The sequence below is a fragment of the Syngnathoides biaculeatus genome, chromosome 23 (genome assembly GCF_019802595.1).
Source record: "Syngnathoides biaculeatus isolate LvHL_M chromosome 23, ASM1980259v1, whole genome shotgun sequence".
Classification (NCBI taxonomy): Eukaryota; Metazoa; Chordata; class Actinopteri; order Syngnathiformes; family Syngnathidae; genus Syngnathoides; species Syngnathoides biaculeatus.
The window spans coordinates 7,534,250-7,548,996 of NC_084662.1; the positions used below are offsets into that span (position 1 = coordinate 7,534,250).

Consider the following 14,747-nt stretch of genomic DNA (forward strand, 5'->3'; position numbering starts at 1 on the left):
CGTTCGATCGACTTCGTGTCTTGGGCACATCAAGGTGAATTCAGCAAATTTCCAATGATGAGGATAAGGACCGCAGCAAACGGTTTCGCGCATATTTGAGGAGGATCTCAAAAAGGGCTTCTCGCACGTTTTCTTTTGCCTTCGTCTTTGTCATTTGGGGCCTTTTTGAGCCTTCAGGGCCACCGTATTTCTCGCACCTGTTCGCTAATTGGCCAAAGATTTCCCAGTTTTTTCGTAATTTGTTGATTGGGTCGTTTGTTGGTTCATCCTTTGGTGGTTGGCGTGATCAAATTACATTTTTTATTTGGATGATTTTTTTCATATTTTATGTGGTGAGCTTCCTGCTGTAGCATCATAAGCAACTTTCTGCATTGTTTTTGTTTACGGTCAATTTCCTCTTTGTTTATTTTGTTTGATGCATTCATCTGTTCATATTTTTTTTTTTTTGGTCACTTTTTTGGTGGCGTCACTCACTTGTTCTTTGGTCTTGTTTACCTGTTCATCGATTTGGTATTGTTTCATTGGTCGATTTTTCGTTCTTTGATCCGGTTGCCGAACATGCTTTGGTCGATTGTTTCAATAAAGGTTAAATCAATGAAATTGTGCTTTGTTGTTTGATTTCCGTAGTTTGTCGGCTGCTTTGTTTTTTTGCATTGCAGTTGGTTTGGTAGTTTGTTCATCGATTTGTCCTACAGTTGCATCCTTGTGTTTTTTTTTTAAATTTATTCTTTGTTTCATTTGTCAGTCGGCTCGCTCCGCTCGCTCCGCGGTCCGTTCCCGGGTTCTGCAATCCGCTCGTCGTCGTTAGCTATCGCCGTGACGATTCGACCCGATCGCTCGCCAGCCAGACGCGCATCGCGCCGCGCTAGCCTCGCCTCGGCTTCGTCCGGCGTCCGCTTCCCTCCTTTACGAAGGTGATGTGTCCGGTTGCCTTGGAAACCGGTCGCTCAGATATGGGTGTCAGTGTGAAAGAAAGTATTTAGCACACCCCCCCCCCGACCCCCCTTTTACCCGTCTGTGCTGCAGGTAATTGCCGTTTTCCCACTCAGCTCTAAAAATATTCCGAGCCTCTGCTGACAGAACCCGGTCCAAATGTTCCAGGTGGACGTTTCTCGACTTTGGAGGATCAGGAAAAAAAAAAAAAAAAAAAAAAAAATCGAGCAAGATTTTTGAAGTATCTTCAAGTTTTATCAAAAGGGAAATTCCGGTGGTTTGGATTAACAATGTATCCAAGAGCTCACGTCAAATGTAATATATCTTGAAAATGTGATATTAATCCTCTCTCATTTCATGTAGATTTGATCGGGAAGACGGAAGAATACTTCCATACAGATTTCAACCTCTGGCTGGAAACAACGTTGAATTTTCGGTTGTCCGACGAGCCAGCCGCAACTCGCCCGTCAGATTCCGGGTCATTTCCATCCGGAGGAACATCCGGAAATTCTACATTATCAACCGATACTGCTATTTCTTCATCAGATGAGGATAAATCCGAGAAATCAGCTCTGGCCGTAATTGTTTCCCATCGTAATCGAGCCTTTGGTGCCGCACGTAACTCGTCACATCCGCGCACGGAGGTCACGTGACTCCCCAAAATGGCGGAAAATTCGTAATTGTTGATAAAAATCTTCTCAAACCACCATTAAACGAGAGAGGATAAACATGACATTTTTGAGATACAGTACATATTACATGAGCTATCGGATACATTGTTATACCAAACCACCGGAATTTCCCTTTAATGAGTTCTTGAACTGAGCTGAGGAAGAAGCCCAAAAAGTTAGAATCATGCAAATTGTTCAAGGTATGTAGCAAGTTTTTGGTTGTTTTTTTTTTTTTGTTTTGTTTTTTTTTTGGGGGGGGGGGACGGGGTCATCCTCTAGAGTTAAAAGCCAACAATTTGGGCTGCATTATACGTACACTGATGAGAAAATTAATTTCATCGGTCGACAATTTGTGTGCGCTTCGACCACCAAAACGAGCGCCGTTATGGTTTTAATTGGTACTTTCCCGTTGGACGAGTAATTCCTTTCTTTGCGCATCTTTAGTTCTTTGGCGCCTTCTTTAATGACTGCGATTTGTCGGTTCCTTGTTAGGTTCAAAAGTTTTCCCGTTTGTGCCGTGGTTTATTTTGCTGTTCGTTTTGACCTTTCGTCGAGTTTCCTTGTTGGTTGGGTGATTTGTTTGAAAGTGGTTTCATTGGTGGATTTGTTCTTTTGTTCTTAGGATCGGCTGTTATTGGGTCCGTTGATTTGCTCTTTAGGGCGAGGGTTCGTCGGTTGGATTATTATTATTATTTTTTTTTTCTTCTTTTGATTGCTAGTTTGTCTCTGGGTTGGTTGGTTCAGTGCGTCGTTTGTTTGTTTGCGTGTTTGTGCATTTATTGGTTTTCTCTGGAGTTTGTTCCAAAGTTGCGCGTCGTTGAACGGGCATTTTTGTGATGTGCAGCAGTTAAAATGTGATCACAAGTGACTGTCCATCTTTCCAGGTCAAGTGCAAGCGTCCCGACGTCGCTTGTTGTGTGCGCAAGTTAGCAGCCGGCACGAAAAGCCAAAATCAAGCACGCGTCTTGCTACGCTGTCAAGCTCAGCCGAGTCTTCTTCTTTTTCTTCGTCCTCCCACGCTTCTCCTCCTCCTCCTCCTCGGTTCCCAGGCGCAGACATCCCACCCGCGTCCGCCTCCCCGCTTTGTCGGCGCTGCGAGCGGATTAAAAAGTGATCATCGCGCTCGAGGGCCGCAAAGTCGTCTCGGGAACGCTCGCGTGGTGCAGGGAAGGAGAAGCCCCGCCCCCCCCCCGGTGTAAACTTCCAAAAGAAATTCAGACAAATCTTGGCGGATAAAGTGTTTATAGTCACAGCCATCCATTTTTTTTCGTCGCTTATCCTCACAAGGGTCACAGGAGTGCCGGAGCCAATCCCGGCTATCTTCGGGCAGGTACACCCTGGACTGGTCGCCGGCCAATCGCAAGGCACGCAGAGACAAACAACCAATCGCACTCACAATCTCACCTAGGGGCAATTGAGAGTGTCCAATTAATGTTGCATGTTTTTGGGATGCGGGAGGAAACCGGAGTGCCCGCCCGGAGAAAACCCACGCGGGACCTCAGAACTGTGAGGCCAACGCTCAACAGCTGCACCACCATCCCTCAAAAGCACCACAAGAAATATTTTTCTTGATTTAAAAAAAAAAAAAAAAAAAGTCCGTCTGGTTATGATACATTTTGTGTATTTTTTTTCTTCATTTTTTTTTTTTATTGAATCTGCTCCAACAGCACTTCCTCGTTTGACCGTCGTGAATGAATTTCCGTTGCTCGCGCAGGTGATCTACGCGCTCAACACCAAGAACGACGAGCACGAAGCGGCCATCTCCACCCTGAAGGAGGCCCACGAGGAGGAGGTGCAGCAAATCCTCTCCGAGACCCGAGAGAAGATTTTACAGGTGGGTTCCAGGCCTTCCGCGTCCGCGCGCTCAGCCAAAAACGGCAAAATATCGTCCGAAGATCGGCACTGGCAGGCAGGCAGGCTGCCGACAACTTCTTTGATGTACTTTTGAACAAAGCAAATGTGATTTCTCTTGGGGGGGGGGGGCGGAACCCTAAATTTATCGTTCTCTTCCGTGGTTACCGAAATTCCTGGCCTACGGAGCGCACCTGGTTATAAGCCTCGGTACGCAGAAATAGTTTTAACGTTAGCACGGCGCTAACGCTAGCGCCGCACCACCGCATCAACCGCAGGGTTGAAAGCCTGTGAAAAAAGTCGCGGAAATTACGGTAATTGCAAAATCAACTGCATCAGTCGAGCAACGGGACGCTGTTCTACAGACTAACTTCAAAATGTACTTCCTGTCGCTGCGCGTGACTTCACGAATGACCGGACATTTTTTTTCCCCGGCTGCTCAGTGCTGCATTCCACCTCCATCACTTCACGAAAGACACACGCGGCAGTTTCCTTGATCCAAAGACGTTCTTTCCGGTTTCCATCCCTCCGCCTGCAAACAGCCGGAATCTGTCGCGTTGCGCTCGGGCCGCTTCAAAACGCATCGCAGCGCCACAACGAGGCCGTCTTATTTGTGCAAACGAGCGTGAATCGCTTTACGTCCTCTTTTTCATCCTCATGACTGCCCGTCTGTAGCCAGGGGGAAAAAAAAAAAAGCTAGAATCAATCGCGTGAAGTCAAACTGTATTGATACAAAGGCAACGGATCGGTCCGCGGATGGGTTGGCTTGTTCTTTCCTTCCCTTTGGATGTGCTTTTTTTTTAGCTTCCTTCCTTTTTCGACTTGCCGTTTAGGCAGCAAACAACCTGCTGGTTGCTGCTAAAACGCGTAACGTCGCCAACAGGCCACCAGCTGTTTCGTCACAGTGGAAATATTCACCCCGAAGGGTGCCATATGCTGTCGGATGACAACGTTGTGGGTTTTTTCTCCGTTTTTTTTTTTTTTCTTCTTCTTCTTCTTCTTCCCCTCGCAGTACAAGAGCAAGATCAGCGACGAGATGGACCTGAAGAGGCGCATCCAGTCCCTGGAGGAGTCCATGGAGCTGCACGAGAGGATGAAGAGGCAAGCGCTGGCCGAGTTTGACAACTACCGGCAGCGGGTGGAGGACCTGCAGCTGTGCACCGAGGCGCAGGTATCGTCATCATCATTTCCATCCTCGTCAGCAGCGGCCATTCCTGTCGGCCTCCTCGTCTCGTTTCATCGCCAACCCGCAGTCCGGGAATCATCTTCAGTCGACGATGAGAGAATAATGATCACGTTTGTTTTCCAAGGTCGCCATGCGTTCGATTGGCTTGACCGATTTCTTTTTTGCAAACCGACCAGTTGTCTGATCAGTGCCTCGCTCAACCCGAAAGTGGTCCGAACTCGGCCTTTGCCGTTTGACCTGAACCGAACGCAGGCCCGTCTCCCGCCCTTCTTAGCACACGCAGCGGGTGGTGTCCATGTCGCGGGAGGTGGAGGAGATGCGGCGCTCGTTCGAGGAGAAGCTGCGCACCTTCGGGCAGGCGCAGGCGCAGTTCGAGCAGGAGAAGAAGGCGGCGCTGGAGGAGCTGAAGGCCCAACACCGGCAGGAGGTCCAGGAGCTCCTCCGCAGCCACCAGAGCCACAACGCCAACTACAGCAAAGACCAGGAGAAGCTGGGCCAGCTGCACAAAGCCGAGGTACGTGACAAAAAGCCAATTGGGGGCAACTTGGGCGCTGAGTCCGCTTTTGGTTCCGTCAGGTGGATTCTCTGACCGAGCGAGTGGAAGAACTCAAGCAGGACAAGAAGAGACTGGTGGAGGAGTACGAGGCCAAACTCAGCAAGGTACATCCGACACCTCCACCGAGGCGCCGCTCACAATCGCAGAGCTTTGCGGCGCCTGAATTCAAAGAACAACTGGACAGCAAGTTGACCTGACTGACCTGGTTCAGACCCAGATTCGAGCCTCTGTCCTTTGTCTTGGGTGTCCTTCAGGCTCAGGCCTTCTACGAGCGCGAACTGGAGGCCATGAAGCGAACGCAGCAGCTGACGGCCGACAACCTGCTGGCGTGGAAGCGCACCGAGGCCGAGCTGCGCCGCGAGTTCCAGACGCAGGAGGCGGCGCTGCAGAAGACTCTGGGCAAGCTCCGGACCGAGCTGGCCCGCGTCACCGACGAGGCCCGCGAGCACCGCGAACGCTCGCACAAGCTGCAGGCCTCGCTCGCCTCCTCCGAGAGCGCCGTCAAGGCCAGTAGTCCCAGTACCCGCGAGAAAGAACGACTGGATACAGTGGTCACTCAAACTTGCAAACGGGGTCAAGCTGTTCTGATTGCAATTTCTGTGTCTTGGGTTCCTCAGGAGCTGAGCAAGCAGCTGGACGAGGTGACGCAGAACTCCGAGATCGTGGAAATCCGCCAAAAGGAGGCCGAGTGCGAGCTGGAGGCGGCCCGGGATCGAGTTCAGCAGCAGGCCACCGAGATCCTCCTCAAAGCCAGTAAGCCAGTGCGCATCCCAAAATACCGGACCCACGTGACGACCGACCGCTGGCAAACGCATAACTGAAAAAAAAAAAAAATATATATATATGGAAACTCCACCGAAATTGGACACAAGGGCTTTCCGGCGTAGCCGTGTTTTAAGCGCCAGCGTGACATCATCACGTGAACCGTTCTCAGGTCAGATCAGCAGCCTGCAGGCCACCCAGATGACTCAGGAGGCGGCCGTGCGAGACCTGGACAACGAGCGCAGCCGCCTGAAGGACAAGGTGCTGAGGCTGGAGGAGGAACGCGAGGCGCTCCGCGGCCAGAGCCGAGCGCTGGACGACAGGCACAAGCAGCAGCTGCAGTCCTTGCAGAAGGTGCTCACGCTGCACGCAGACAAGCTTTGCTCAATTTATTTTCAGTTTTTTTCTCTTTATTCTTTTTGTTTTTCCCTTTTTTCCAATGGAGCTGACTCACAACACACGTTCTGGTCGTCTTTCCTCTCCAATTCGAGAATTTATTGGGTTGAAAAGAAATGTTGAAAGACGATTCAAAGTCGTCATGACGACAATTAGTCATCGTGATGAGATAAAAAGTCGGACAGCTGACGATCGGCAGTCAGGCGGGACCGGATTGCGATAGTTGACGTCAGTTGTTGAGTGAAGCTTGATCGGAGCAAACATTTGGACTCGGAACACAAAATAAGTCCGGGCAGGCGCCGCCGGACGTCTCCGTTGGCAGTTGCGTTCCCCCAAGTAGTCGACGTCACGTCAGGAAGCAGTAAAACAAATAATTGTCCCAGCACGTCCAATGAAATTCATACCTACGATCAATAAGTTGACCTGCAGGCAAGGGTTAAAGTCGCATTTTAACAATCAAACGTCAGTGACGGTGTCAATAAGCGTATTTGCCAGTCTTGAGGGGGGGGGGAATCTTTCGAAAAGGTCGCCCGAGGAGCCGCCGGCGCGAAATGTCAAGTGCGGAGGCTTCACGTCGCCTTCGTCGTCCCTTCGGCGCTGACATTTTGCCGCCGCCTTGTCCTCGGAGAGGCGCCGGCAGAAGGCCGAAAATCAATGGGAGCCGTCTGCGGGTTCAGCCTGCCAAAGTTTTATTGTGTTTTTTTTTTTTTTTGGATAGATTTCCACGACTGGTAATAACGACGCAGGCACAAAACTCAGGTTTCCGTTTTGGTGAGAATTTTGTTGGATTTGCTTCAAAAGACATTGGCCACTCTTAACTACTACTGCATTGTATACAGCTAACGTCTCCCCGTGTGTGAAAAACATATAATTATTGCCACAACGAATGGGTGTTGAGGCACATGCCGCGTGAGAAGCGCGCAGCCGTGGGGGGAAAAAAAAACAAAACAAAAAAACCAAATACGAGTCGTGGCCTGCTCATTTGCAGAGCGGCGACGCGGCATATGGACTCGCGCGTGTGTTTGCGTTCCTTGGCAGACGCTGGGCGAGGAGAAGGCGTCGCACGAGAAGGACATGGGCGCCCTGCGCGCTCGCTACGACGAGGAGAGCAGCCAGACCAAGGAGAACCAGGCCCGCCTCCTGGACGAGCTGGCCAAGAAGCACCGCGCCGCGCTGGACAACGCGCTCGGCGGGGCCGAGAAGGACAAAAACAAGCTGTTGGCTGTGAGTCGGGCCGTGTGCGCCGTTGTCACGGGGACCGCCCCCGTTCTTGGGAACAAACTACGTGCAATTACATTACCCCCCCCACCCCCCCCCCACACACACTTCTTAGCTGCTTATCCTCACAAGGGTCGCGGTTAGTGCTGGAGCTTATCCCAGCTGTCAACGGGCGCCAGCCAATCGCGGGGCACATCGACACGAACAGTCCCAATCACACCTAGGGGCAATTTCAGAGTGTCCAATTAATGCCGCATGTTTTTTGGGGATGTGGGAGGAAACCGGAGTACCCGGAAAAAACCCACGCATGCACGGGGAGAACATGCAAACTCCACACAGGCGGATCCGGGATCGAACCCGGGACCTCAGAACTGTGAGGCCGATGCTTTCCAGCTGATCCACCGTGCCGCTACATTATTTCACAACGTGAAATTATTTAGTCCCCAACACTGGTCGGACATTATCATGTCATGATTCATTCAATAGAATGGAAAAAATTCAAATGCTTTTTTTTTTTGTTTGGCTTCAATTCAATGGACGTTGTGCTGCTCTTTCTGGTGTGCGCCCCGCGGTCACCAGAGGGCAGTATAACACCATCGGTAATAGCGGTTGTTCTTCTCAGAGGATAAAGAATATGTCTGCGTGAAAACTTTTTTGATGGCATTTGTATTTATTTGAGTGGGGAAAAGTGACTAAATGGGGCCAGGATCTTGCTCGACGAACAAATTGAGCGCGTAAATCAAGCTAGCAAAGTAAAAAGAACTGTTGGAGGCTTCATTGGAGACCCGGAGGAGCACGACTGTGTGCCTAATAAAGTGGCTGCCGAGCATTATGATGAAAGCGCGGGTGCGTGTGTGCGTACTTTGCAGGATGAATATTTGAAGTTACTTAGCATCAGCGTGCCGCGTACATGCATTCAAGTCCAACGTGGGAGCGTTTCGTGCCACCGCTTTTAAGCTGCTTGTGTCCTGGATACTTGTTAGATCATCATCATCATCGTGTACACTCGGTTCCATACATAGGAAGTATTATGGCGTTATATGATCATAACAGTGCTGGCCTGGCTTTGCGCGTCGAAAAATCTTTGGGGTTTTAGACAAAGGGTCCGGGTCGGAGGTCTGGGTTAGACCTTAGAACAAGGTTTGTGTTTTCGAGACAGGGTTAGAGTAACAAATGAGAATATTGGACCGGTGAGAGTTGAATTCCTGCCCCAAAATAAAAATTAAAAATGGAAGGCAAGATGATTGAAATGTTGATTTTTAAGTGGCGCAGAATTTGGAAGCCCAGCGGGAGTCCGACGAGCTCGCCGCGGAAGGCGAGTTGAAAACATTGCACTGAATCGCCGTCCGGCTGCGCTTTTGGTCTCTAACGAGTCCCCGGAAAGCTCCAAACGGTCCTGGAGGCACATCGCAGGTTTTTCTGGAAAAGACGGCGGCAGACCGGATCCAAAAGTGACACGTGCTGCCTGCCGCTCGTGTTGGCTTTTTTTCCAAAAATATTTCATTTCAACGGGAACGTGTTTGTGTGTGGCAGGATCTGGAGCAGCAGTTTGAGCGAGAGCGCCACACGCTGGAGGAGCAGAGAAGCGTCCTGCTCCAGGAACTGGACCAGCTGAGGGAGGAAATGAGCGCCAAGCTCGACGCCGCCGACCAAGAGGTGAGAGGAAGCTTTCGAATTCGGGTTTCCAGACCCGGTCAGGCCTTCGTCCTTTGCCCTGACGGTTTCGCCGCTCAGGTGTGCCGACTGCAGCGGCAGGCGCAGCAGGGCGAGGAAGACATGGGCGCGGCCGAGCGGCAGATGGCCACCATGAAGCAGGCGCAGGACAAGCTGCTGGAGGAGTTGGACGCCACCCGGGGCCGGCTGAGGGAAACCAGCAACCTGCTCACCGCCCTGCAGGTGCCACCGGCGCCCGGCGGCCGCAAGTCGGGCCGGAACCAAGAATAGAATGTTTGGATGTGTGTGTGCGCGTCAGGGAGAGTTGGAGGTCCAAACGCGTCAACATGAAGCCAAAGTCATCAGCACCAAAGAAGAAGAGAAGCATAAAATGGATAAGATGGCTTTGGAGCTGGAACTCAAGTGGACCGAGACCCTCAGGTGAGGTACTTGTTTGTCCTGTCTTGGCCTTGTTGGGAAAAACCGCAAGAATGACGAGACACTCGAGAAAAGTTGCTGCTGCTCGAGTGCCGAGTAAAACCGGACATCAAGTGCAAAAGACGCACGAGGAGAAACGGTTCTCGAGCGCCGGCAGTCTTTTTGTCGTCCTCAATATGACAAGACAGCAACCGGGAGAAATTCTGCTGCGTCTTGTCCACGCGAGCAGCCGTTGCCGGGAAAATTGTGCCGGATAACTTTTGAGTTCTCGTCGGCACTTGGCCAGCGGTTTTCCCGTCCGGCTCATTTCAGGATTCTCTACGCTTGTGCACTGGCGATTTTCAGAGGTGGCAACTTTCAGGCTAAAGGCAGACACACGCGCGCACATGCTCCAGACACCTTTGATGTCTGCAGAAGTATGGAAACATAAAAGGACAACACGACAACCGTGAAAAGGGACAAAATGAGCTGAGAGAGTCGAACGCGCCGACGTGGTTCGCCTCTCGCTCGGCGTTCCGCTGCACTCGCCGCTTTCCGATGCAAGACGACGCGGACGGGACACCGCACGCTCGTCGTTTTTTTTTTTTTTTTTTTTTTTTGCCCTCTCTAATAACCCCCGCGTGGCGTTTGCGTGGCTGCAGGCAGGAATGCAAGAAGCTCCGCGAAGAGCTGCGGGAGGAGCACGAGGCGGACAAAGCGGCGGCGTTGAACCAGCTGGCCCGCAGCAAGGAGCAGGAGATGGCCAACGCCCGAGAGAGCTGGCAGAGGAGAGTGGACGACCTGCTGGAACAGGTGCGGCCCTGGGAAGCGCTCGTTTCTCTTTTGCCATTCGCTGCATTTCAAACGCAACGTTAGCTAACTACCACAAGAGCGCTTCTGCGGGTTCTCGTCAGCATTCTGGACCGGCTTTGCAAATTTCTTTTTTTTTTTTTTTTTTTTGTCGTGTAGCTGAAGTTCCGGTCAGTGCTCAATTGGCGCAACTGTTGCAGACCAGGTGACAGGAAACTGGCCCCGCTAAAGCCTGGCGTTCTTTTCTGCTGGCGTTTTTACGACGGGACGTTTTCAATTTCTCCGCAACACGAGAGAAGATCGGCGGTCCCTTGTCGATATTATTTTTGATAGATCGGCGTGAGCTGCAGTTTAGCTTGAAAAAGTTGCCTGCATCTGCAGATTTCATTTAATCACACCGGCGCAACAGAAGCATAAAAAATAATCAATACGCAGGAGCGATGAGTTTCCTTGTTCCGTGTGGCGCACTCCGTCGCCGCGGCGCTTTTGTCCACCCGCCGTTATCGATGTCGCGACGGACGTGCACGGTCGCGTTTGGCCTCGCCGTCAGACGAAGCTCTCAGGCGGCCCTCGGTTCCGGCCCGTTCATCGAGACTGCCTGAAATATAAAAGGTTGCAAATTCATTTCACTATCAAGTCCCGGATTCCCTTTGAGCGTCCTTGTGACTGATAAAACGCGTCGTGAAGTTATTCCCGCCTCACCAAAAAAATAATGTGGACAAGGAGAATAGCACAAAAATAGTTGACTTTATAGAAACACAATACTTGTATAATTAAATCAAATATAAAGAATTCAACCGTTTTTTTTTTTTTTTTTTGCAAATTTTATTGGACATTGTGCGGCTACTCCCGATCGACTCATTGCACTGCATTAATATGATTCATTTTTCACAAGGGCTAAATAATAAGTACCTGTGACTACTGTCTTGTCCATCCACATGTGCTGCTCCACTCTTTGTGTGCAAGTATGCATCGCTAAAAGGGTTAGAACACAGTCCCATAAATGCAATTTGTTCGTCCGTCTGTGGCGTTTCATATTTTGTTGGTTAGCATTAAGCTAAACCGAGCCCTAAGAAATACCTGAAAGTGGGTTTTTTTTTCAATTTCCTGAAAACATTTTAGAGAGATAAAAGTATGTCATTTCAAAGATGTTTTGTACAGTGCCTCCGTTGCAGCTTTTCAACAGCTGTACAGGCGGCACGTGTGCGTCGCCAACGCTAATGCTAACGCGAGCCCCCCGTTCGACGCTTGTGCGTGACTCACGTCCCAGTCACGGCAAATTCTCCAAATTTGGGGCACGAGCGACTGAGCGCGTGCGCGATGTGACGCGAGCCGGCTTTCATGTTTTATTCTTAGTTGCTGATGAATTAGCAATGTGCGCCCGTGAAGAGAGCAGAAACCAAAAGAGGACTGATGATGGACATGTGGACGGTACAACCAACAGGCTGTACTTTGTGAAATGGCAGCTTTTACACATCCATCCATCCATCCATCCATCCATCTTCTTAGCCGCTTATCCTCACAGAGGTGGTGGACCCTATCCCGTCCCGTGTTTTCGCCAGTTCGTTGAGTATACTTTCCCGCATCTGGGGTTACTCCGCTACTGCGCCATTATAGCCCGGTCACGCTTTTGGTTACGCTCTTTAGTTGACTCATAGTTATCGGGCATTGTTTCTTTTGTTTTGGGTCCTGCCTTCTTGGACTGTGTAGTCGTGCACAACTTTTGTTTAAAATAAAGCCCACTGAACATCATGTCCTCGTCTCGGAGTCCCGCATTTGGGTCCGGCCGCGCACCGTTGGTGCGTGACAGTTGCCAGCCAATCGCACGGCACACTGAGACAGACTACTGAGTGAGACAGCCACTCTCACAATCACACCTACGGGAAATTTAGCGTGTGCGATTATTGTTGCATGGTTTTGGCACGTGGGAGGAAACCCACGCAGGCACTCGGAGAACACGCGAACTCCACGCAGTCTAGGCCGGGATTGAACCCAGGTCCTCTGATTTGTGAGGGCCAACCCTTTACAGCGAAGCCACCGTGCTGCCTCATGACGTTTTAGATCTGAAAAATATCAATCTAAATATTTTTCTTTCCATTGTTACCGGCATGTATTACAACGACAATTATTGTGCTTCAAAGGTTGCGCATTGAGTGTATTTTTTTTGCTGCAGATCTGCCTGCTGAAGCAGAGCCTGGAGATGCAGCTGTCGCAGTCGCAGTCGTCGCTGCAGCAGCTTCAGCAGCAGTTCAGCCAGGAGCGCGAGCACCTGCGCACGCAGCTGGACGAGCTGCAGACGGAGCACCAGCGCCGGCACCAGCGGCTGCACGAGGCGCAGTCCTGCGCCCTGCAGGACGTCGAGCACGCTCGACAGCGCGACATCAAGGTGACCGCCGCCCGCCAAGCCTCCCCCTTCGGGTCGCTCGCAACCAGTACCAATACGAAACGGGCCGCGACGAGAACGGATGAACTTGATTTGGGGATCACCAGAAAGCCTCGAAGGGGTGGCAGGTTTTCATTTCATGTGCTTATTATGTAACATCACTTTGTCCATTTTTTTTTTTTTTTGCCATTTTCCACGAAAAAAAAAAAACTTCACAAACGTACATTTTTGCGTCACGATTCAATTGTTCCCCTCCCACGTCCCTCAATCAAAAAATATTCCATCCCAATTTTCATTTTGCGTCAACAGCCGTAATTAAGTCAAAGCTTAAGGTCGGGACAAGTCGTGCTTCCTTTTATTTGCCATCTCCCGGTGTGGAAATGTGCCAAGCAAAGACACGCATTCCATATTTATGTCTGTATTTATGTGCCAACGTCATTGCGCGGCCCGAGAACGGGAGCGCTAAATAAAACGCCGTCTTTCTTCTTTCCTCCCACACGCTCGCTCTCATTTCCACCAGCGCGGACGCAAAATTGCCCGGCTTGGTTTATAATCATTAAGCGGAATTGCATTACAAAATCAGTGCAGGCAGAGAGAGAGAGAGAGAGAGAGAGATAAAGAAAGAGAGAAAGAGAGAGACTCTTGTTGCCAGGCAAGAAAAGAAGCGAGGACGACCTAACAGCCGACGACGTACGCTTGAGCGCTAGTTTGACTCATAATTGTGAACTCGACTCGCTTCGCAACAAGCGGCAGTTTGGCAGATTAGTCAGCAACTTTTCTTCTTCTTCTTCTTCTTCTTCTTTTTCTTCTTCTTCTTCTTCTTCTTCTTCCTTTACAATGGTGTCCCGCACAGTTTACCGATCAGAGTTGTGGCCGTCTCACTGCGCGTATCAGTTTGTGTGTTTGTGCCGCCCCCAGGTGGCCGCATTGTACAAACCAGAAGGAGCAGCACAATGTCCATTAAGCAAAAAGAGAAAATGTGGCAAGAAACGTATCCATCTGTACATTTTCTTAGTCGCTTATCCTCACAAGTGTCGCGGGGATTGCTGGAGCCGATCCCAGCTTTCAACGGGCAGGAGGCGGGGCGCACCCTGAACTGGTTGCCAACCAATCACGGGGCGCAAAGAGACAGACAAAAGCCGCACTCACAATCACACCTATGGGCAATTTAAAGTGTCCAATTAATGTTGCATGTTTTGGGGATGCGGGATGAAACCGGAGTGCCCGGAGAAAACCCACGCAAGTATGGCGAGAACATGAAAACTCCACACAGGTGGGGCCGGAATCGAACTCGGGTCCTCAGAACTATGAGGCTAACGCTTTACCAACTGCACCACTGTGCACCAATGCAAGAAAATTATTTACAGCCATTTTAATTACGTAAATCTCTATATATTTATTAATCATTTGATTATTTCTTTATTATTTATCCTTATTCACATTAATTATTATTAATTATTTATTATATTTTTATTAATCTTTTTATTCCATGCTTTTGCTTGATGCTTGATCATTTAATTTAACAACAGTCTGTTAGCTTAATGCTAAACTGAAAAGCGAAAGCCCACGGACGGGCTAACGAAAAGTGGCGCTGATGATGTGGTAATTATAAACCTTTCAAAGAAGCGCCACCTGAATCCGCATGAAGTGTCGAAATTACCGAATGTGGCGGGAGTTCACTGCGTCATAAAAATAGCCGTTCGTATGTTTCATAATTGCGAGCGCTTGAGGGGGGGGGGGGGAGCTTAGTTAGCCATCACGCCGCGTCTGTGCGCGTTTGTGCAGCATCCGCAGTTTTCTGAGCTGCACCCGGGGAGTGATTTATTCAAAAATGGAATAAATTGAGCAACAGTTACGTGGGGCAGCCACCATGTTGTTGTTGGCTTCCATCTCACTCATGTCAGACGGGGA

At 50.1% G+C, this 14,747-nt stretch overlaps 1 protein-coding gene across 3 annotated transcripts in view; it reads left to right on the plus strand.

Moving 5' to 3' along the window:
* Window positions 1–14,747, plus strand: part of fam184ab (family with sequence similarity 184 member Ab) — a 34,174-nt gene that overhangs the window by 6,528 nt on the left and 12,899 nt on the right. For 2 of the 3 annotated variants that reach the window (XM_061812189.1, XM_061812190.1), the window contains exons 2-14: window positions 3,319–3,438; window positions 4,468–4,626; window positions 4,916–5,155; window positions 5,218–5,301; window positions 5,452–5,703; window positions 5,815–5,950; window positions 6,132–6,313; window positions 7,394–7,579; window positions 9,107–9,229; window positions 9,308–9,469; window positions 9,546–9,667; window positions 10,306–10,456; window positions 12,627–12,839. In XM_061812189.1, the coding sequence (XP_061668173.1) occupies window positions 3,319–3,438; window positions 4,468–4,626; window positions 4,916–5,155; window positions 5,218–5,301; window positions 5,452–5,703; window positions 5,815–5,950; window positions 6,132–6,313; window positions 7,394–7,579; window positions 9,107–9,229; window positions 9,308–9,469; window positions 9,546–9,667; window positions 10,306–10,456; window positions 12,627–12,839 (2,130 nt within the window). Of the gene's footprint in view, window positions 1–3,318; window positions 3,439–3,715; window positions 3,770–4,467; window positions 4,627–4,915; window positions 5,156–5,217; window positions 5,302–5,451; window positions 5,704–5,814; window positions 5,951–6,131; window positions 6,314–7,393; window positions 7,580–9,106; window positions 9,230–9,307; window positions 9,470–9,545; window positions 9,668–10,305; window positions 10,457–12,626; window positions 12,840–14,747 lie in introns of those variants that run through there. The other variant, XM_061812191.1, reaches the window with a different exon arrangement.